Source organism: Raphanus sativus, chromosome 4 (assembly GCF_000801105.2).
Source record: "Raphanus sativus cultivar WK10039 chromosome 4, ASM80110v3, whole genome shotgun sequence".
Lineage (NCBI taxonomy): Eukaryota > Viridiplantae > Streptophyta > Magnoliopsida > Brassicales > Brassicaceae > Raphanus > Raphanus sativus.
Window position 1 is genome coordinate 34,982,646 of NC_079514.1, and position 21,599 is coordinate 35,004,244.

Here is a 21,599-nt window from a genome sequence, read left to right on the forward strand (position 1 = left end):
TAAAAAAATGAAATGATTTAAAACTGTAGTCTTTAGTGAAAAAACTCTTAGCTAAAAATAAGTTTGTGAAATTGTCAACAAAAATCTCAATGAAAATTCCATTCAAATTTTTTTTTTTTAAATTAACCCTTCGTTCTACAATGTTGTTAAATTTTAGTTAATTATTAATAAATCATTTTTAAAGAGTCTTTGTTTATTAAAGTCAAAATAATTGTTTTAGTTGTCAAATAATATATGTTTTGAAAATATTTAGATAATACTTAATTTGAATTCAGTCCAAAATTATATTAAAAACACAACTATTATTTTGAATAAAATCAAGAGTAACAGTATTCTTGTACGAAATTGCTATTAAGTGGTGAAAGATTCAATATTAAACTACAACCATAATGCATATAGAAATATGAGAGTTTTGGAGAAATGACATAAACAAATTATTTATTATTGCAATTTGTGTATTTTTACATTTTTTTACCTTTTTACTGAATATTTTTTTGACCGAAAAAATGATGTAGAACATTTGATTAAATTAGACAAAGCTAATGAATATAAAATATTTATGGGTTATTAGTATTTTTTTGTTAATAGATGTGGACATAGTCACAAGAAGATGAAAAATGTAAGATGATTAAATTAAAATTAAAATATTATGACGATGTTTTAAATTTTTTGGAATGTCTATTGATTAGGTGGCAGGTTAAGTATATAGATTAGACAACAACTCCGCACATGCGAGAGTTGTTTTAGGGTTTTCTTCTTCACTATAACACCGCCACTCATCCTTTGGATAATACAGTTATGCTCACATCTCTCTTCTAATCACCGCCTCTAATCTCTCCATCTCCGTTATCGCCGATCAGGTACACCTCCTACATTGAAATAGTTAAGCATTGTCTCTTTCTTATCGCTCCGAGGAATCATCATTAAGTAGCGATTGGATTCATCATAACCAATGCCTATTGTCTGAATCCGTCTCTCATTTTTGCAGCCTTCACATTGCTTTCGCCTGTTATGTCCAACAATGTCTTGCCTCATCAGCCTTTACCTGTAAGTACACAAATGATGGGTCCATGCGTTGATGTCTCTACTTCGGAAGTGAGATTCATGTCAGAACCAAACTGTAACTATCAAGAAGCTCAGATCTCTGAGAGGCAAAAGGATTGTAATGTAACAATGCAGTCATCGTTTGTGCCTAATGGTGCCATTGTAGGAGGATCCATGGACACAAGTAAGCGAAAGACACCTTTGCATCCTCAACCATTGGCTGTGCAAAATAAACGGATGGTACCGAACCGATCTGAGCTAAACAAAGGCCCCAAGTCAGCTTCTGTTTCGCCTAAAACACAGTATTTGCCTCCTGCTTCGTTGTGTAAGAATACTTCTTTCTCTTGTAATAATAATAATAAACCTGGGAAGCCAACTACAGCGAGGAAACAAGCTTCTCTGCCGGTGAAACCTCAGAGCGAGTCTTCTAATGTTGTGAGGTTTAAAATGAGAGAATCGTTAGCAAGTGCACTGGCGATGGTGCAACGCCAAAAGGAGACGAAAAGGTTACATAGTAAGTCTGTGGAAGTTCTTGTTAGTGATCCAGACTCGGCTGCTTCTGGAGTTGATGTGATGGTGTCCAATGGAGGAGGTGCCTCTGTTCAGACAGTTGTACCGGAGATTTTGACCATGGCCAAGACAAGTGACATCACTGCACAAGAACCCTTTTCGCTAGCTCATGTTTCATATAGTGACAATGTGTTACGAAATGACCTCTCTTGGGATCTTGAGTCAGATGAAATGACTGGAGCAACGGCTAATGGTTGGAGTCTGGAGAAGCTGTTGCTGGATCCAAAAGTTTTGGCATTCAAAATAGAAGCAGAGCTCTTTAAGTTATTTGGAGGTGTGAGTAAGAAATATAAAGAGAAAGGAAGGTCTCTCTTGTTCAATTTGAAAGACAAGAGCAATCCTAAGCTCAGGGAAAAGGTTATGTACGGAGAAATTGCAGCGGAGCGGTTGTGTTCAATGTCAGCTGAGGAACTCGCTTCAAAGGAGCTAGCGGAGTGGCGACAAGCGAAAGCAGAGGAGATGGCTCAAATGGTTGTTCTGCAGGACACAGAGGTGGATATCAGAAGCTTGGTAAGGAAAACACACAAAGGAGAGTTCCAAGTGGAAGTGGAGCCGATGGATAGCGGCTCGGTGGAGATCTCTGTGGGATCGAGTTCGCTTAACTGGTCTCGACCGAAGAGTATCAAGAAGAAAACACTTGGAGTCAAGAATGAGTTGAGCAACACTAGTGAGGTCTCTGCTCTAGTTAACTGTGTCAGAGTAGATGATGTGATGCAGGCTGCCACTGGATGTCTTCCTCCAATTGTTTCTCTTGATGAGTTTATGTCATCCGTAGATTCAGAATCTCCATCTGAGTCCTTGTCTTCAGATATTGGGAAAGGACCTTCCGAATCAGAGGCTAATATTGATCTTGGTACATCACAAGTTAAGGCTGAGGCATCACCAGTTAAGGCTGAGTCGTCAAAGCCTTATTCGGATTTGAAATCAGTTTCCATACCTGCGGGTGAACGTCTATGGGAAGGTGCACTCCTGTTGAGTGTTTCTTCTGTGGTCTCTGTCATCGGCATTCTGAAAAGGTTTGTAATCAATGATTCCATTAGTGGTAGCAAACCTAGCTCAGTATTTCGTTTCATCTACATTTCCAAATTTGGGTTTGCATATTCAAAACGTTTTCGTTATGCTGATTGTTCTAAGATGTTATACTACTACTACACCGTTTCTGAGCTGCATGGAAGATGTTATAACTTATAAGCTTCTTATTGCGTCTGTGCCATCTATAGAGATTTATTCGCATTATAGGACACATTATTTTATGTCAAAGTCTGTACACTTACTGATATCATATTATGCTACAGTGGCGAAAAAACCACTACAAAGGAGTGGCCTGTGTTGCTAGAGATCAAGGGTAGAGTCAGATTAGATGCATTTGAGAAGTTTGTTCGAGAGCTCCCAAATTCCAGGAGTCGTGCTGTAATGGTATATTATTTTACTGCTTGCAATTTTCACATTCATTGCTTGAAAGCTGTCTACTTGGCTAAACTAATCCAACAAATTTAAGACTTGTTTGTTCTACTTGATAAAACTCTTTACCAGTAGCTGTCATGTGTCCTTATATATAAACCTTACTTTTATGTTTTAGGTTATGTGTTTCGTCTGCAAAGAAGAATGCTCCAAGATAGAACAAGAAACCATTTCTGAGGTATGTCCTTGGTAGTTAACTAATTTTTTTTTGTGTAGGAGTGTGTTATCCACGGATTAACTGAAACTGAATTCTTATAAACCAATACAATTCAATAGTAGAATAGGTTTACTTGGTTAATGTTATTCATAGACAGAGACCGGCTTGAAGACCTAAGTTTCCGTAGTATAATAGCAAACTCAAATATTCTTTACTGGTTATGTTACTTCCTTCAGTTATAACAATTTTATGAAATGTGGGTATTGCAATTATGTAGGTGGTGGATTCATACTCTAAAGATGAGAGAGTTGGTTTCGCTGAACCGGTTTCAGGAGTTGAGCTTTACCTTTGCCCAAACCGTGGCAGAACCACCGAGATTTTAAGCAATATTGTTCCAAGAAACCAACTTGATTTCTTGAAATCTTTAGATGATGATGGTCTTATAGGTGTTGTTGTATGGAGAAGACCACAATTAGAAAAACCACCAATATCTTACTCTCACAAGAACCACGGTTCTCCGTTAACCACATTTAATACGTCTCGTTACGGTAACATGCTGCCTCAGGTCAACAACCATGATGATGGTGGTGATGTGCCTCCGGGGTTTGGTCCAATGGCCGTGGCTAGGAGGGATGATGGTGATGATGATGATGACTTGCCTGAATTTAACTATTTGTCTCGTGGAGATGTTGTCATGAACCGGACAAGCAGGTCCCATTCTGTAAGAGAGCTAATTCATAAATATGGACAATCTGAACCTTTGTGGAATCAAGGTTTTAATAATAATGGCTAGGCCTGGGCAATATATCCGTAAACCGAACAACCGATCGGATACCGATCCGATTAAGGCGGTTCGATTCGGTTTCGGGTTTCATAAATAAATCATGCGGTTGGGCTTTTGTAGTTATAATGGACCTCGGGTCGGTTCGGATAAAAACCCGACAACCGAACGATTACAACCGAACCCCGATTGAAACATAACCCTAACCCCTCTTTCTTCCTTTTCTAAATCGCATCGGTGATAGAAAGTTAGAATCACCAAGAATCTCGCCGAAAAATCTCATCCCCATTTCATTTCCATAATCTCAACTTGCGTATATGCAATCCAAAATCCTTTCCATTCACCGAAAATCAAATATCCTCCGTGATTCTATGGTCGATTCGAAATTGAAACCCTTATCACAGCTCCTATATATGTCTCTGCGAACCCTTAGACTTGACAAGCCAATCCACCTCTTTAGCCAGAAAGTAATCGATCGGAGGTTCTTATTTTTCTTCTAAATTCTCGAAGCATCATTCATTTATCTTTGTTTTTCAATTTTAGATATTGGGTAGAGTAGACAATATTATTGGTGATTCGGGTTTAAGTCTTGTGCTTTTTATTCTTAATCTGAAAAGAATTTGACCTCAAACTTGAACTGTTGTTTTGTTCTTAATCTTGTATGTGTAATGAGTCTTAATGCGTGTGATGTTATTTCTTCAGCTCTTCGGTTTTTGTCTGGTTCTTATTCTCACTTAGTGTAATAAGTCTTAATGAGTCTTTAGAATTTGAAAACAAAGTGATGTTAGTTCATGTATTGTTTTCATATATTGCGTTGCTATTTTAGTTCTAAGCTGATTTTAATTCTTTTTTTTTTTGCAGATGGCATCATCATCTTTCACTAACGACCAAACTGATGTTGAGATGCAATTTCAAGACCAAGAGTACCAAGAGACAAATGCAACATCTCAGACTCAGGCGGACAAGGTGAAGAAGATGGTTGTGCCAAGGTCTACTGTGTGGGAGCATTTCACCAGGACCAAAGAGAATCGAAACAAGTGTATTTGTCACCATTGCCAAAAGACCTTCTCATGCGCATCCAAGTCCGGAACTTCTAATCTGAAGCAGCATCTGCAAATATGCAAAGAACACAAAGTGTGGTTAACAAGTCAGCAAAAGAACCAACAGAAGATTGGCAATGGAGGAAACCTGAAGGCATCCAAAGTGAGTGAAGCGCTTTGGAAAGAAGCTTGTAACGAGCTTGTGGTGTTAGCAGAACTGCCACTTTCATTCATTGAAAGTACTGCTTTCAAATACTTCTGCGACAAGGTACAAACTTGAATAACTTTGCCTTTTAATTTTTTTTTTTAAATCATCAAACTTACTTACTCTTTTAATATTTTATTTTGCAAGGTTAACCTTCCAAAGACCCACTCAAGAAGGAGTTTGACAAGGAACATTGTGGAGATGTTTGTGAAAAGGAAAGCAGCACTCAAGAACTTGCTCATCACGAGCAAACAAAGAGTTTCGCTAACCACAGATATTTGGGTATCTCAAGTGACAGGTACATTGTTTTATTTTGTTACAAACTTGTCAATACAATCTTGTATTCAACTAATGGCACACGCTGATATAAACTTTTCATGGTTTGTATGTCTCGCAGGTGCAAGCTATATGGTTATCACTGCACACTTCATTGACGATGAGTGGCAGCTGAAGAAGCTAATCATTGGCTTCAAGTATGTCATGGATCACAAAGGTCAGACAATCTCTACTGTTCTGTTACAGTGTTTAGCTGATTGGGGACTAGAGAGGCTATTTTGCATCACAGTAGATAATGCAAGCGCTAATACTTCTGCCCTTAAGCGGTTCCATGAGGTCTTTAGCTCCAAATCCCCTGATGCATTTGTCTTAGATGGGAATTTTTTCCACATGAGGTGTGCGGCTCATATTATTAACTTGATTGCTAAGGAGGGTTTGAGTGATTTGAGTGAAAATGTGTTAGCTATCAGGAATGTTGTTCAGTATGTTAGGTCCTCAACCCCTAGGTTACACGCCTTTGATCAGAGAGTCACAACTGGTAAGATGACTCGTGGAAGCTTGCCTCTTGATGTAAAGACTAGGTGGAATTCGACTTTTCTTATGTTATCTAGAGCATTACAGTTTAAGATAGCATTTGATAGAATGGAAGCAGAAGATAGGCTGTACAATGACTACTTTCTCGAAGTAGATAATGGGGTTAAGCGGTGTGGACCACCTACTTCTAGGGACTGGAAAGCTGTTGAAAAGCTTATTAGGTTTTTGGTGATATTTTACAACAGCACATTGATTGTCTCTGCCTCATCTAAGGTCAATGCATTCAAATGCTATGGTGAGATAGTGACAATTGAGAGAAATCTCACTGGTTTAGTTAGCAGTTTAGACTCTGAGTTGAAGTTGAGGGCATCTGAAATGTTGAAGAAGTTTTCAAAGTATTGGGGAGGAATGAAAGGCGTCAACAAGATGTTGATCTTAGCAACCATCTTCGACCCTACACAGAAGATGCATTTCGCAAAGCTCTGTTTTGAGAAGCTGTACGGGAAAGATAGCTTCGAGGCTAAGGAGATGACAAAAACCGTGACTGATCTTCTCACATCCATGTTTAAGGAGTACAGCATGCGGTTCAAAAGAGCTTCTGGACAAGCATCGCAAGAAGCTGAAGCCTCTGCCGTCCCTGGTCCAGACTCTCAGGAACAAGGAGTGGAAAGAATGGAACTGGTGGTTGAGGATTTCGGTTATGAAAGGATGGATGCTGTTTACAAGGAACTTGTTGCTGAAATAGGTGAAGATACACGAGATGAGCTTGAAGTGTACTTGAAGGAAGCGGTGGTGACTCAAAAGCTCTTACCGGGAATGGAGTTTGATGTTCTGTCTTGGTGGAAGATGCACAGAGTGAAGTACCCGGTCCTTGCAGAAATGGCGAGAGATCTCCTGGCTATGCAGGTTTCATCAGTAGCATCAGAAAGTGCTTTCAGCACAAGTGGCAGGATATTGGAACCCCACAGAAGCTGCTTAACTCACTACATGATAGAGGTTATTATGTGTACTGAGCAATGGCTTCATGCTGACATCAAGCTTAAGGAAACCATCATCACAAATGAGCAAATCCTAGAAGACGTTGAAGAGCTTGATAAGCTTGAGAAAGGTATGAATTCATTTGGTCTTCTTATGTATATGTTTTCCTTTCTACTGAACTTTAACAGAACTTTTTGTTTGCTTTTTATCAGAGTTTGAAGCTCACAATCTTGGTGATTGAACTGAGGAGGCTACAAGGTTGAAGGCTGGAGACTGAAGTTCGAAGAGTATTTTTTTTTCATTGAATTATGTTGTTTTTGTTTGGTTTTCAATTGGAGTTTTGGATAATGGTGATCTTTGTTTTGTTTTTTTCATTTCAGTAATGGTGGTGATCTTTGTATCACTTCCATCTTAATAAAGTTTTAAAGTTGCTTTCATCTTTGTCTCTTTGATCCTTTTTGTCTCTTGGATATTGAAAGTTGAAACGTAGTTGAATGTTTTTAAGTGTGTTCTTTTCTTTCTCTTCGTTTGTTTCTTTTTATCTTTTTATACTTTAAACTTGTATTTCTTTTCAAACAATGCTTGATGCTTTACAATCGGATATTCTGTTTTTGAACAATGCTTGATGCTTTTCAAAGTTAATATAGAATGACGACATTGCAAACGGTTTATAATTTACAGAACAATGAAATATTTCTGTTAGTATCAACTCTAAAACCCGATCAAAAACCGATATCCGATTACATTATGGTTTTATTCCTAACTTTGTGGTGTTACCAAAACCGAACCGAACCCGACTATAACCCGAACCGAGGCCGAACCGAATTTTTACAATATCCGAATGGAGCTATTTTTCTTATAACCGAAAATCCGACACCCGATCACACCCGAACCGACACCCGCTTGGACCCCCGACTGCCCACCCCTAATAATGGCGACAATGTCATACTGCCAGAATGGCAGCCTCAACTAAACCCAACGAACGTAAATGGTGGCTCAATGGTTAGACCACGTAGTGAGTGGTGGACTCATCAGGCTGGAGGATATTAAATGGGTTTTTATCCTAATTTTAAAATTTTGTTTGTTTCTTTCAATCTTTTGTAATGTTGTAGATGCTCTTTAAAACTGAGTGCTTTTTCTCTCTACCGAATCTTTGAATTTTGCGTTCTTAATATGGGCCTGTAAGGCCAACTCATTTGTTTCTCTTGTGTGTTAACGATTTCAATATTTTATTCCTTCACTTTCTAAAACGTGAGTAGCCCATTTATGTAACAAATAAAATAAAGATAAGATAGTGATGGTCACAAAATAAACTCTTAGCTATGTTAGATGCAAAAATACCACCAATGTACTACGTGTATGTATATAAATTTACGTATACTAGAAACAATAATATTATAATGTTCAGAGTTTGAGTTTCTTACCCAATAGGATTACCCTTATAATTAATGTTTAGAAAAATAAAATATATTACTAAGAAAACTAAGGAAATAGAAATATATGTGATCTTTAACCATCGACTATGAGTATGTATAAAAGTCTTAAACTTTATAGCACAATCAAGATTTACAATTATCTCTCTCCTTTTTCGCTAGTTTCTCTTCAGAAATGGCTGCCAAAAAAGATGACTTTTCAGTCAAGAAAATCTCTCCAAAGCTCGGTGGAGAAAGAGGAACTCGAAACCCTAACGGCCCAACTTCTTCACACGACCTCGTCGAACAAATGGAGTTCCTTTACGTAGAAGTAATCAAAGCCATCAAAAACTCCTTCGTGGCAAACACATGTAACCCCATCGTGGAAATCACTCTCGGAAACTACAAATCATCCACCAAAACTCTAACACTTGGACCAAACGGGGAGTGGAACCAAGTATTCGCTTTCGACAAAACAAAAGGCGATGTCTTGTCGGTTACGCTAAAAGATGGTCGACGGGGGGAGAACGGTACCGTGATCGGCAAGCAAAACTTTAAGGTGGCCGCTGATATTCCGTTTAGGGTTCCTCCCGATGCGAGAATCGCGCCACAGTGGTACTCAATGGGCAGCATGGAACTGATGATGTCGGTTTGGTTCGGCACGCAAGCCGACGAGGTCTATCCACGAGCATGGTTCTCGGACGCATCTGACGTCAGTGCTAGTTGCGTGGCCAACACGCGACCTAAACTTTACCTAGCTCCGAGGCTCTGTTACGTTAGGCTGACGATCGTTTCGGGTCACGATTTGAGATCAAACGATGTAAACCGGACGCCTTCGGTGGTTTACGTGAGAGCGGTTCTCGGTGGTGTCGAACTATACACAGAGGTTTCTTCCGGTTCCAACCCGTCGTGGAACCAAGATCTCATCTTCGTCGCGTCGGAGCCGTTAGACGAAACTGTCTACATAAGCCTATTCGACAGAGTGAATGATCAACAACACAAGCCCGAGTGCATAGGGATGTTACAGAAGAAGCTCTCTGAGATGACCGCGGTCAAAGTCCCTGGATCCGCACCAGCATTGTTCTACGACATCGAACCGCCGGTTAAGGTGGAATCCACATTAACCGGCGGTTCGAGGCGGTTTGCTAGCAGAATCAAGATGAAACTTGCCACTGATCAAGCGTACCATGTTTTCGACGAATGCATCCAATACTCCAGCGATTACCGAGCTTTCGCCAAAGGGCTATGGCCCGATCTGCTCGGGAAGCTAGAGATTGGGATCTTGGGCGCGACCGGTTTAGCTACGATGAAAGAGTGGAGAGATGGGAGGAGGAGTACCGATGCTTACGTTGTGGCTAAGTACGGGAACAAATGGGCTAGGACTCGAACCGTGGTCGGTAGCTTTTCACCGAAGTGGAACGAACAGTACTCGTGGGATGTTTACGAGAAATGTACCACCGTTACGTTCGGAATCTTCGATAACCGTCACCTCGTTGCTGCGTCTAGTGACGATCGCGTGAGTGATGGTCTGATTGGGAAAGTGAGGATTCCGCTGACGTGGCTAGAGTGGGACAGGGTGTACACTTGTTCGTTTCCGATTCTTGTTCTAAGGGAAGATGGGTTAAAGAAAATGGGCGAGCTTCAGCTCGCGATTCGTTGCCTTTGTCTAGCGACCCCGTACGTGCGAGCCACGTCTCCTTTCAGATGGATGCTACCGAAGGCACACTACAAATCTCCGCTCTCGATGGTTCAGACCGAGGATCTGCGGACGCAGGCTGTTTGTTTGAACTGTTTGAATCTGGCGAGGATGGACCCGCCGTTGAGAAACGACGTCGTTTTGGAGATGTTGAGGCCGGCGAATAAGAGTTTCGGTATGAGGACAACCAAGGCTAACTGGGAGAGGATTCTTAGAGTCGTCGCTAAGATGTTTAATTGGTGTGTTTGGGTGAACGAAACTGTTAGATCCACGACGGATTTTCGTCCGAAAATCATTACGTGTGTCGCAAGTTTAGCGGTTCTGTTCGGTTGGTGGTACTGGATCTTGTGTCTCGCGGTTTGGCCTGTGGTTCCGGTTTATCTTGCGGTTATATCTCTTCTGGAGATGTTCAGATACTCGAGGGAGTGGTTCAACAGGTTGGTGCTTGGAGTCGACGCTCATCCTCCTCCTCCTCCTTTGGTTCCCGTCGATCTGAACCTCTGGGGCCTCGACTCGCCAGACCTAGACGAGTTAGATGAAGAGTTCGACACGTTTCCGTCGTCGGTGGTCGATGTGGACGTTCTTAGGATGAGGTACGATAGGTTGAGGAGGGAGGTGGGGGAGAAAGTGATGTTACTACTCGGTGATGTCGCTTCGCAATGCGAACGGCTTGTCGCGCTCTCGTCGTTGTTTGTTGACGGTCCGCTGGCTTGGATTTGTTTCTCGTTTGTCTGTTATGTGATGGTGGTCTTTGTCTACGTGTTTTGGGATCACGTGGTTCTGTTTCAGAAGTTTGTGTTTGTCTGGTTTGTTGTCCGTTGGGTTAACTTCCAGTGCTTTCGCAACGATTTGCCTAGTGGTATCAGCAACTTCTTTAGAAGATTGCCCACCAATGAAGGTCCCATGTTCTGAATGAAGGTGTTCTAATAATGGAAATTTTTAGTTCCAAAATCTTTCTATGTTATCTATTTATTTTAATTTATCAGACTCTGATCTATCTGTTGGAACATGACATGATTTAGTATTTGTACTTTGGATTAATCACATACAGAGATATTATGAAGTGGTTGTAAACCTTGTCTCAGTTAATAAACTGGGATAATTTCATAATTTTGTATGCCCTAATAATTTAACATTTACAACGTATTTTCTACAAACAATGAAACAACCTGACCAAATAATAAAATAATTTTCTTGTCAATAACAAATGCTAATAACCAAAAGTCACTACAACCTTGAAGAGTCCCATCCTTTGCAACAAACGGCTTCATCCGTACAGCTTTTTAGTCTTGTGACGTTGCTGAGTATTCAAAAAGCAACCGTTTCGAAGGCGCAGACTGAAGGAGGACACGCAGGCGGCTCGTGAGCTTATAAATCAATGTCCATTGCATCGCCATCTCAGAATCTTTCATCTGTCTTACCACAGAGGCCTGTATAGATAACAAGAACCGGGCGGTGTTTATTTTAGTAAGTTTTTTTTGCTTGTCATATGGAAAATAATATAAATTATTTTAAAAGCCTGAAACCTGAAGACGTTTTCCGAGCTGCAGTTCGACTTCTGTTCCAAAGGAGATGTTACTGGCCAGAGACTTGAGAGGATCGACGGTTGGATCAACAGAGAGTAAACTTGGGATCTGTGGGGCATACACCAACCTCCATCTCGCCTGACCAAACTCTCCTTTCCCTTCTATCCTTGGCATCAAGGCATCAAGCGTTGCGGTTGCTAGTTTCTTGAAAGCAAGTTGCCCATCTCCTTCTAATATCGATTCTGCTAATTGGCTCTCAAACACCTTTGCAGCCTGTGAAAAAAGTGATATTGCAAAACAGAGTATTCAAATCAAGAAAACACTTGGAAAACGAGTTTACTTTAAAGTTACCTCGGATGGTGAGAGAGCATCCTGTTCCACAGAACGAGTTGAAGTCACCACAAGTTTGTCCTGCCAATTGCTGGCGCGACTCTGGATCCTGAATTGCCATTCTGAACCAACTAAAGCTAAATCTAACAGAGGATCTAGTCCATGTTCAGGCTCAAACTTTGCAACATTGAGGTGCTCCCTTTTCAAGCGTACCTGTGTTTTAAGAAAGAAAGAAAATAGATAAGAGAGCTTTGTGTCAACCTATGCAAGAAAATATGGAAACAGAGAGATAGACAAAAAAACCTGAGTAGCCACAAGATTGACATCTCCATTCTCGAATGTGAGGAAACCCTTTGGTTTTAGATATTTGGGATGAGCCATGCCATCAAGCTCAAGCTCACCACTAATAGCAAAATTAAGGATTAAAGGATACACTATCCTCAACTCTGGTCCCAAAACAAGTTTCAGATCACTCAGACGGATATCCATATTTGGTTTCATTCTCACTTCTTCAATCTCCTTTTCAACAGCATTTGATTCACCTTGTTCCCGGCAAAACAAGCACAAGAGAATGATTTCAAAATAACTACAAATAGATTATGTGCACTAGTAGTGGAGGGGCAGGCAATAAGTTACCAGTTGTCTGGGAGAACTTCATCCTTGAGGAAGCCGGTTCTGTACCAAAGAATCTAGCAAAATATCGTGAAGCAACTGCTTGATTAATGGAAGCACCTGGAATCCTTGATTGATTGGCTGCCAATCTGTTGAGAGGGGCAGCTCCGCCACCCTTATCATGGGGTAGATAAGCCTCCCCATGGCTTAATTTAATATTTCCTGATATAGTTGGCTGCAACATCGATCCACTAATTTGTAGCTGAGTATCGACCTGACCACTGATTTGGCAACACGTTTACCCTTAAGAAATGTATATAATTAAGATTATGTACTACAAGCTCGAAATGATAAAGAGTATACCTTAAGAAATTCTTTGCTCGTACTTCTAGAACTTCACATTTGAGCTCAATTCTATCACCACTAGATGCTTCATTTGACCTAAGGGGAAGATTGCCTTTAACAACCAGCTTTCCCCTTCGACTCACCCTGCTTTCCAATGACGTTATGCACAGCCTGTTTGATTTAACATGTAAGGTCCCACCGAAGTTTGTGAGAGGTTTACGGAGCACAGGTGAAGATATAGATGCCCTGTTGAATGATGCAGACCCATCAAGAATTGGATTCCCCACTGTTCCACCGACCTACTCAGCAGGTAGGGAATCATGGAATATTAATCTAACTATCTACTGATGTTAAAGATAACAACAAAGCACACTTTAATGTTTTCTCAACAAACCTGGAGCCTGATATCAGCATTGCCTTGAAGCCAATTTGCATAAGGGGATATCGCTGTCAACAATGTCATTCCCCCATCCTTGATGTCTGCCTCCAATCTAACCTCTCCTGCATCTAAAATATTCCAGTTTAAACCCTTGAGACTCTCTGCAAGTTGGCTGTCCCATCCCTCTTCGCTCCTATCCCTTGAGCTTCTCTTCTCGTCATCTTCCTTTTCTTTTGCCCAGCTAGGTACTTTCACTGCATCACCTTTATCAGTTTCTCTGTCTTCTCCCTCAGAGATGTCTTTCTGTGAGAAGCTAACAGGAACGCTTCCTTGTATATGCACGTGACCATTTTGGACAAATGGCTCAAAGTTGGAGTTGAATAGAAAACGGCTGTTGGATGTCAGAGACGCAAAAACTTCGGCTCGTCCAAGGTCTATACCACCAACTGCGCCATCCAATAATCTGACTTGTACATCACATTCTGGTTTTTCGAGACTCCCTCTAAGATCCCCTTCCATGTGCAAAATGCCTTTGATTGGTGATAGGAGTTGCCTCAAAGCGTGCACAAGATCACTAGCTGACGATTCAACAACCTCAACCAAGGTAGGTATCAAACTAACAGGGAAATTCAGAACAGCAAAGTGAAGATTCGTTTTTGGCCCCAGTAAGGTCCCATCTGCATGCAGTGTCGCGTTTCCTTTTTGAATAAGCATCTCCTTGAGGCGTAAACCATCATCATTGCTGTATGAGCCAGTTGCCAGAACACGCTGTGTTTTGTACGTTCCCCACTCCCAATCATCTCCATGGAAGTCAAATTCGGCCTGATATCAAGAGGAAATACGTTAAACGAGAGCATAAGATTTTTTCTTTCAAAAGGCAATTGCATCCCTTCATTTGACTAGAGGCTTATGAAAACCTATTTGGAGTCTCCTTTAAATAATGATACACCCTTCCATTAAAAAACAAGATGACAGGGTTATTTTTGTACCAAGGTGTCTCCATTGCCTCCACCGCTAGCATCTAGCGAACCATGCCAATGACCTTTGAGTTCAGCTAAACCTGGAAGACTTAGATCTTCAAGAATGACTTCACTTGCTGGAGTATAATACCCACGTATCTCCTGATTACAAGGAATCGTGAAGTTTAGAAGAGAAAAAGAAAGAGAGTAGCTTAATGGCACCTACACAGTTTTATTGTCATAGTAAAAAATCTGCTTTCTATGTCAGAAGCCCTTAATTACTTTCAAATGGAAGAAATACACCATATTTGGTACATTACCTCAAGCAAGTCTCGAAGATTGTCAGCTTGTAGACAGAGATTTTGCACACTTTGAATAAAAAGATCCTGCCACACCAACCAAGAAACCCGCATAATCAGAGGCATCCAACCTCAAAGAGGAGAAGAGAACATATTTTTTGAGTTTTTATCGAATAAGCATTTTAGAAGCATGTGATTTTAGCGAAAAACGTTGGCAAACCTTAGATCTTGAGTGAACAGCTGGATCTGTACTTCTTGAAAGAAGCCTTGCAAGAGGAAGCATCTCAGCAACCTCTGCCTTAGGCACTTCAAGTCTCATTCTCCATCTTCCCACAGAAGATATAACACTTCCAAGATGACCAGTCATAGCTCTCATTAAGAAACTGCCCGCTTCCTTCTGACCAAGGTCTCGGTCACGGGAGCCTGGTAATACATATTCACCTTGAAGCTCATAACGGCTGTTGCTTTGTTCTAGTATAGTTTTCTCGACAGTGATCTTCAAGAAGAAAGATGAGAAGGCTAAGAAGATATATCATAAAGAACAGGGATCTGTAGGGTTGTAATACATACCACATCACCGCTCCATCTTACTGCGACGTCTAAAGCTTCACCTAGCACTCCGCTAAATTTTGGCCGAATTACAGACAGCAGGCCATGTCCCCTTCGCTTCTGAAGATTTAGTTGAATCTCTGCCTGCAGGTAAAATGGAAAGAAAGATATTATTGATAGTTTCTGAAAGGCTGATTTTCTAAGTTAACACTAATCTCATAGCACATCCATATACAGGAATTTCTAACAACAGTATGAAGTGTAAACCATCAATAAACATGATGTTTATGCACATGTACTCAGAAGTACGACTACTTTTTTCATCTTACAACCGTTTCTAAATCTTTCAAGAACCAATAATTTAAAACATGTTATCAAAAGAAGTGAAAAGAAAGCTGAACAATCAAATCCTATCTCCAGATTGTGGTGAATGTGAGTGAGAATGATTTCGGCTTCCCAAGCTCATTAGTGACAGGTTCATGATAGACCAATTCCTAAAGAATAATTCCCCTAAAGAACAATTCCTCATACAAAATATCCCTAAAAGACTTTCTGAACCTTCACTCAGTTTTAGCACATAATGAATTATTCGTACGAATGTGCTTACCCTTTGAATCACCCCTCTCAGCGAGGCCAACTCCATCTCATCAAGTGGAAAGTGGCGTATCTGCAACCAGGCATGTGAACAAAATGTAAACCATCTGCAGCTGATTCTCGATTTTGCTATAAATAATCAAACGAAACATGCAATTTTCACAAGACGAGAGAAATGCAATACTTCCAAAGTAGCAGACTGTTGTGGTTGATAACAAGCGTTAGCTCTTAATTGTCCCTTTTGCAAAGAAAAAGAGAGCAACTTTCCACTTTGTACATTTTCCTCCGAATTAGGCTGTAGTGGTCCTACAAAGTCTAGTGTAAGACTTTCATCTGGCCGGCCCACAGCATCAAGCTAGATATGCAACAATACTAAAAATATTAGTTTAAACATCATGGGTTAAACTATCTTACTAAAAATTTGTTTAGAACACTGTCCAAATTAGATAGATACTGAAACAATTTTGACAAGATAGCCTTAATGACTTTACTAAACAGACAAAGAATTGAAGAAAAAGGCTTCAAGAATTAAAGTTCTCGTCCACAATTCCTCTATTGCCGGACACAAGGTCTGTTGCTGCTAGTGCTACTTGTGTTACTGATACTGATGATACACCAGAAAGTAAGAAATCAGGTGATTACCTTGACATGATCACGAGAAACGCTCAAACGTCCAGCCAGTTGAGGGGCCAAAATCAACTGATTCAGCTTAAGACTGGAGATGGAAATTTCACCAACGAGGCTTGAAACTGCAGCTGCATCTTCACAGTTTTCTGAGTCAACGTCTCCATCATCTGTGGTACTGTGTCGTTTTATCTTCCCCATGAATTTGATCCTTCCTGTTGCTTTTAAATGCGTAGGTCTTGGCGAATCAAAAGGATAGGAAGGGACCAAACTGAAAAACTCAAAATTTCGCATACGTAAATCCAAATCCAGGCCCTCAACAACGAATGGCATGGTCTCCCCTTGAGTGAAGTCTTGGTCAGACAAGCACTGGTCTCGGTAAGAGGTATCTAGTTTTGTGTACAGATCAAAAGCAACAGATGATGAGTTAACGATGATATTATCATGTGATATCACAATATCTCCCCGAGCATCAGTTAAGGAGCCATCAGCTTTGGGTGCGGCCCATTTGATGTCAAATCTCCTGCACCCAAAATTTAGATAAAGCAAGTAAGACAAGCACAAACATGAGTGAACACTAATCATAGCCCAACAGAAAGTCAAGAGAATCTTACGGTTTCAAGATGGCCCCGGAAAGTTTTGTCTCCCCAGTTAAATCCCCTAATTTAAGCATCCCGGGATTAAGATATTCAGGCATATAACGATGCAAAACCTTATCAAATGATACATTTCCTGAGAAGTTCACATCAAGTGCTGTATCATCTACCTCCCCCTGTAGACATATATACCATTTCAGTACCAAAACTAAAAAACAGAAACGGCAAAAATAAAACTAGTACTATAAAGCATACAAAGTGCTAAATAAGAGGTGACAAAAAGAAGATATGGGATGTCGAGATGCTATACATAATGTCCCTCAGATGAATAAACTAATGATGCAAGGTCAATTGTCGTCGGACTATAGGATGCCAAGAAGTAAATACAGCATACCTCTGGACAGATCCAAGCGTTCCCTGCTCCACGAATCTCACCACCATCAACAAGGGTAGCTCTAATACCATATAAATCAGCAACCTATCAAATGTAATAAGCTAATGTGAGAAAATATCCGAAAAGTTTAGACATAGACTGCTTCACAGAGGTGGAAACAGAAAATACTTACACAGTTGTCAGTGTTAAATGTGAAATTAGCAGAAAGATATGAAAATGGAACACGGTCAAATGCTGCAACTGCACCAGCTTCCTTGTTTTTCAGCATTGATTCATATGCCACAGATGCAGGGAGATCTGGAGACAGATAAGCTATCTTCCGAGAGACCATACAACTCCCCACAAAAACGGGAGCATCAAGCGGGCCTTGACAGTTGAATACAGCTGTTACAGAACCAGCCATCTGCAGTACAAGATGGTAGAAGGAATTGGCACAAGATAAATGAGTCACGAAGCAAAAAAGAAAAAAAAGAAAGAAAAGAAAATATAGAAAGGGTAGACAAATGGTGAAGTATAACAGAACATGCATAGGGAAGAATGAATGATACCGGGAAAGACAAGGGTTTCATCTTGAACGTTTTCATCAAAGCATTAATTTCCACATAAGGAACCTGAAAACAATAAACATTTTTGATGGAAAAAACAAACAAACCAGACATTATGATCAGGAAGTCATCCTATATAGCTAGAATATTGAACAACATAAAATCATTTCGTTTTCTTTGACTGGTGATCTAGATCAGGGGTTTACATAACATATGCTACCTGACACATCAGATGAAACTCCCCATCATCAGGATGAATACCGAAATCTCCAGAAGCCTCCAAGGGAACCTTTCCAAACCAACCACTAGTATTATGAAGGAAAATGCGTTGGCCGCGGAACGACAAGCTGGCTGAGACATCCTGCAAGAAAAAAGAGAGATTATATGAAGCAGAAGGTTGACTGAGTCAACAAATAAAACCTTGGACTGGCATCCTATGTTTGTAACTAAAAAATAACAGGAGAAGTATTATATCCGAACAATTACATGGAAAGACACATGTCATAGATCTGTTCTAACGGACAGGAAGTATACTAGAAAGACGTGAGAAGGCATATTCAGAAAATACTTAAAATAAAGACTTACAGAAAACGAAGAAGGTGCATCATATATATGGAAGCCCAGTCCTGTGACATCAAGTTGTCCATGTAGGTTCGGAAATATTTCCCCTCTAGACATACACAGATGAATCTGCAATGCAAGAGAAGACACTTAGAAAAAGGAAACATATTTATTTCAAAAGTTTGCTCAAATCGGCAACTCGTAAAAGAGAAGAAAGAACTCCCAAACTGATATATTGATCTGTCACAATTTATCATGCGTATAGACTCCACCAATAAGGTGTTCTCTAGCCGGCTTGTGACAATGAAATGGCTAACTAATTGGACATATTGTGACAGCAAGTATAGACGATCAAAGCTCGTCAAAGATGATAAAACCTTAATTTACTAAGATGGTAAAGAGTGGACATTAGAAAAGCACCTCACCAGTAGCTCTTCCCTTAGACCACTCAATTGGGATCTCTAGAATTCTTTCAAAAATCTGCATTAGATGCAGAAGAGAGAGGTAAGTCAAACCATTGCAATTGATACCATACATAACTCATCTATTCAACCTGGTACCTTACCGGGATAAAGAAGTTGGCAACCTTTAGGTTTGCATGCCAGTTCTGTTCCACAGTATCAACAAAAACATCAACAGACAAAAGCCCACCATCTTCAGATGTTACTTCCGACCTCCACATACTACAGTTTCCACCGAGTTGAACGTACACACGACCATAGTGATTCTGAAACTTAACATGTCCATGAATGTTCCTCATTTCTCTACATAATAAATTTTGTTTACCAAAAAGAGTCACATGTTAATACCCCTTCATCCCTCGGGTTTCAATAACTAATCAATGAGAAACAAAACAATACTAATCTATTAAGATATTGTAGGATCTCATATCCACTTAAACCAATGCCAAAAGTCAAAAGATGATGCTACGAATTTGATTACTAAAAGTTGGCATTAGAAAGTAGGAGGAAGGTCACAGTAAATGTCTGATTTGAACGAACATTACAGTTATAAAGATAGATGGCCGTTACCTGGGCTCTGTATCGCCATAAGCTAATAGAATAAGTGTCCCACCCTTAAACTGTACGGAATCAAGCATAAACGGTAGTGTCTTCTCATCAGAAACATCACTCAAGTGAGAAGCTTTGTCAGCAGCACTGGGACCTGCCCCACCATTCAAAACATTAAGCACCACTTCTTTCAACTTCATGTTCCACGGCCAAGTAGGACGCAAATGATTTGCTACATGCTGATGCTCATGATTTTTGAAAGTAAAGTCACGAGGTTGGTTTCCACTTCGATTACCATGTGAAACATGGTTAGCATTCTGAGTCGCAACATTCATGGATACATCTCCTCCTCTCATCTCAGATTCAGTAGAATTTGCAATATCTTCAAAATCTGAGCTTCGTTCAGTTTGTAAGAGTGCACAGAGTCTATCAACAGTCATAAGGAATGGATCACGTGACATGGTGAATCTGTCTAACGTTGTAGCCTTGGGCCCTTTTCCCCTCCCATCCAAACCATTAGATAATGAATGCTCCCCATAAGGCACATGATAATCATATTGATTACTAGCTTCTCCCTCACCTTTGACTAAAAGCATATCCAAACTCAACTCGTCAGACCTTTGCTGCGATAGGCCGTGGAAATAAGACAGAGCCGCTGAAGCACTCCGCTCAAGAATACGCTTCTTGGCACTAACATCAGACATTGAGCTATTGTGTGATCTTGAGTTCCACTTGAACTTGTACTTCCTCGGTCCCTTTAACATTTTGGACAAGAACCTGAGCCCTGAGCCAGGAATCTTTACGCCGAATGATTTCTCTAACTCGGCGTGCTTCACATCGTAATCAACTCCCGTGTCCACGCAATGCTGATCCGCAGAATGCATGTTCTCATCCATGCAAGTAAAGGAGTCCAAATCCGCTACCTCAGTCAAACGCCTGTTGTGCTTCACCGCATCATCTTTAGACGGAACGACATAACCCATCTCCGCAGCTTTTCTTGCATCACCATCCCTTTCACCATACCAACGGATCCCTGCTTCCTCCCTAGAGACTCTCCGAGTTTTAGTACGAGAATCAATCCCTTCTTCAGAGGACAAACGAGTCTGCAAACCAGCTTCGGAGAAAGGTATCCCTAACCACGTGAAATCTTTCTTCTGCGCAACCAAGACAGTTGGATTACTCAGGATAGCATCAACCACAATCTTCCCCCTCCTCAGACTAGCAAAAGGACGAACACATAGTTTCATAGTGGGAACCTCACCGCAAGAGAACTCTTCAGCATGAGGCCCAGCCGAGCAGGCTTCAAGCGTTATGCACAACGGAGAGACTCTTCTGACCTTACCGAAATCAACCTCACGCTGTATACTCTCGCTAACCATAGAGCAAACAGACGGCAAAAGCTTAGTCTCCACAAAGGCACGAGCCTTGTTCTGTCCGTACCAGACCAGCAAACAAACACCAGAGATAACAGCGAAGAAGACAGAACACCTGAGGAAAAACAAACCTTCTTCCCAAACAGGTGCCAAAGACCTAATAACCAAACCCTTGCTTCTAACAAAAGGCTCTTTCAAACACTTAATCTCCATCACCCTAGACTTGCTCAAAAGCTCCACGTTTTTCCCACAGAAGCGAGAGAACTTAGCTAACCAATCATTCGTATTCTTATTCTTCTTCTCTGAGAAGATACTACTACCACTACTACCACGCTTGCTGCGGAATGCTCTTCGACCACAATCAAAAGCATTGATTCTGCGATGAGGAAGAGGAAGAGGAGTGCCAAGGAAAGGGGTTTGCAATCTCAGGCTCATTATATGCTTTGGGGACCAAGAAGAAGTGGTGAGCTCTCTTAGTCCCCGAAAAGGTTCAGAATTTAAGACAACCCACTTTCCGGAATCCCGACATGAATTGAAATGGGTGAGAAAGACAGGTTCTTTGCGTGTGTGGACTGCACAAGGAGGGTCTTTAGCTTAGGTAATTAGGGTTTCAGCGTTAACAGAACTCTATTCAATCCCAGTGATAGAATTTTTGGGGTGAGGGATACAAAATAGGATAATCAAAAGACTAAAATCGAAGAAACTTGAGAGAGAGAGAGAGAGAGAGAGAGAGAGAGAGAGAGTGAGAG

The 21,599-nt window shown here is 40.7% G+C and overlaps 4 protein-coding genes across 4 annotated transcripts; 3 read left to right on the forward strand and 1 right to left on the reverse strand.

Annotated features, from left to right (window-relative positions):
- The first annotated feature begins 706 nt into the window (after window positions 1-706).
- LOC108849091 (uncharacterized) lies at window positions 707-4,025 on the forward strand. The gene is made up of 5 exons (XM_018622595.2): window positions 707-860; window positions 989-2,630; window positions 2,910-3,030; window positions 3,194-3,253; window positions 3,510-4,025. Exons 2-5 carry the CDS (start codon window positions 1,012-1,014, stop codon window positions 4,023-4,025), a joined length of 2,316 nt encoding a protein of 771 aa, XP_018478097.2. The 5' UTR covers window positions 707-860; window positions 989-1,011.
- Window positions 4,026-6,070: 2,045 nt separating this feature from the next.
- Window positions 6,071-7,530, forward strand: LOC130510987 (zinc finger BED domain-containing protein RICESLEEPER 2-like). Its single transcript, XM_057007759.1, has 2 exons — window positions 6,071-7,176; window positions 7,259-7,530. Exons 1-2 carry the CDS (start codon window positions 6,078-6,080, stop codon window positions 7,285-7,287), a joined length of 1,128 nt encoding a protein of 375 aa, XP_056863739.1. The 5' UTR covers window positions 6,071-6,077; the 3' UTR covers window positions 7,288-7,530.
- A 1,124-nt stretch (window positions 7,531-8,654) lies between these two features.
- Window positions 8,655-11,288, forward strand: LOC108850810 (multiple C2 domain and transmembrane region protein 12-like). Its single transcript, XM_018624284.2, has one exon. The coding sequence runs from the start codon at window positions 8,655-8,657 to the stop codon at window positions 11,064-11,066; it is 2,412 nt and encodes an 803-aa protein (XP_018479786.2). The 3' UTR covers window positions 11,067-11,288.
- Window positions 11,240-21,599, reverse strand: LOC108854226 (protein TIC236, chloroplastic). Its single transcript, XM_018627741.2, has 23 exons — window positions 19,499-21,599; window positions 19,033-19,231; window positions 18,888-18,947; window positions 18,492-18,596; window positions 18,127-18,267; window positions 17,910-17,972; window positions 17,534-17,764; window positions 17,362-17,445; window positions 16,986-17,143; window positions 16,390-16,894; window positions 15,932-16,102; window positions 15,761-15,820; window positions 15,175-15,297; window positions 14,825-15,100; window positions 14,626-14,691; window positions 14,336-14,467; window positions 13,362-14,168; window positions 12,986-13,266; window positions 12,647-12,903; window positions 12,314-12,552; window positions 12,032-12,223; window positions 11,681-11,953; window positions 11,240-11,584 (listed from the first exon to the last, which is right to left on the reverse strand). The coding sequence occupies exons 1-23, from the start codon at window positions 21,283-21,285 to the stop codon at window positions 11,438-11,440; spliced, it is 6,357 nt and encodes a 2,118-aa protein (XP_018483243.2). The 5' UTR covers window positions 21,286-21,599; the 3' UTR covers window positions 11,240-11,437.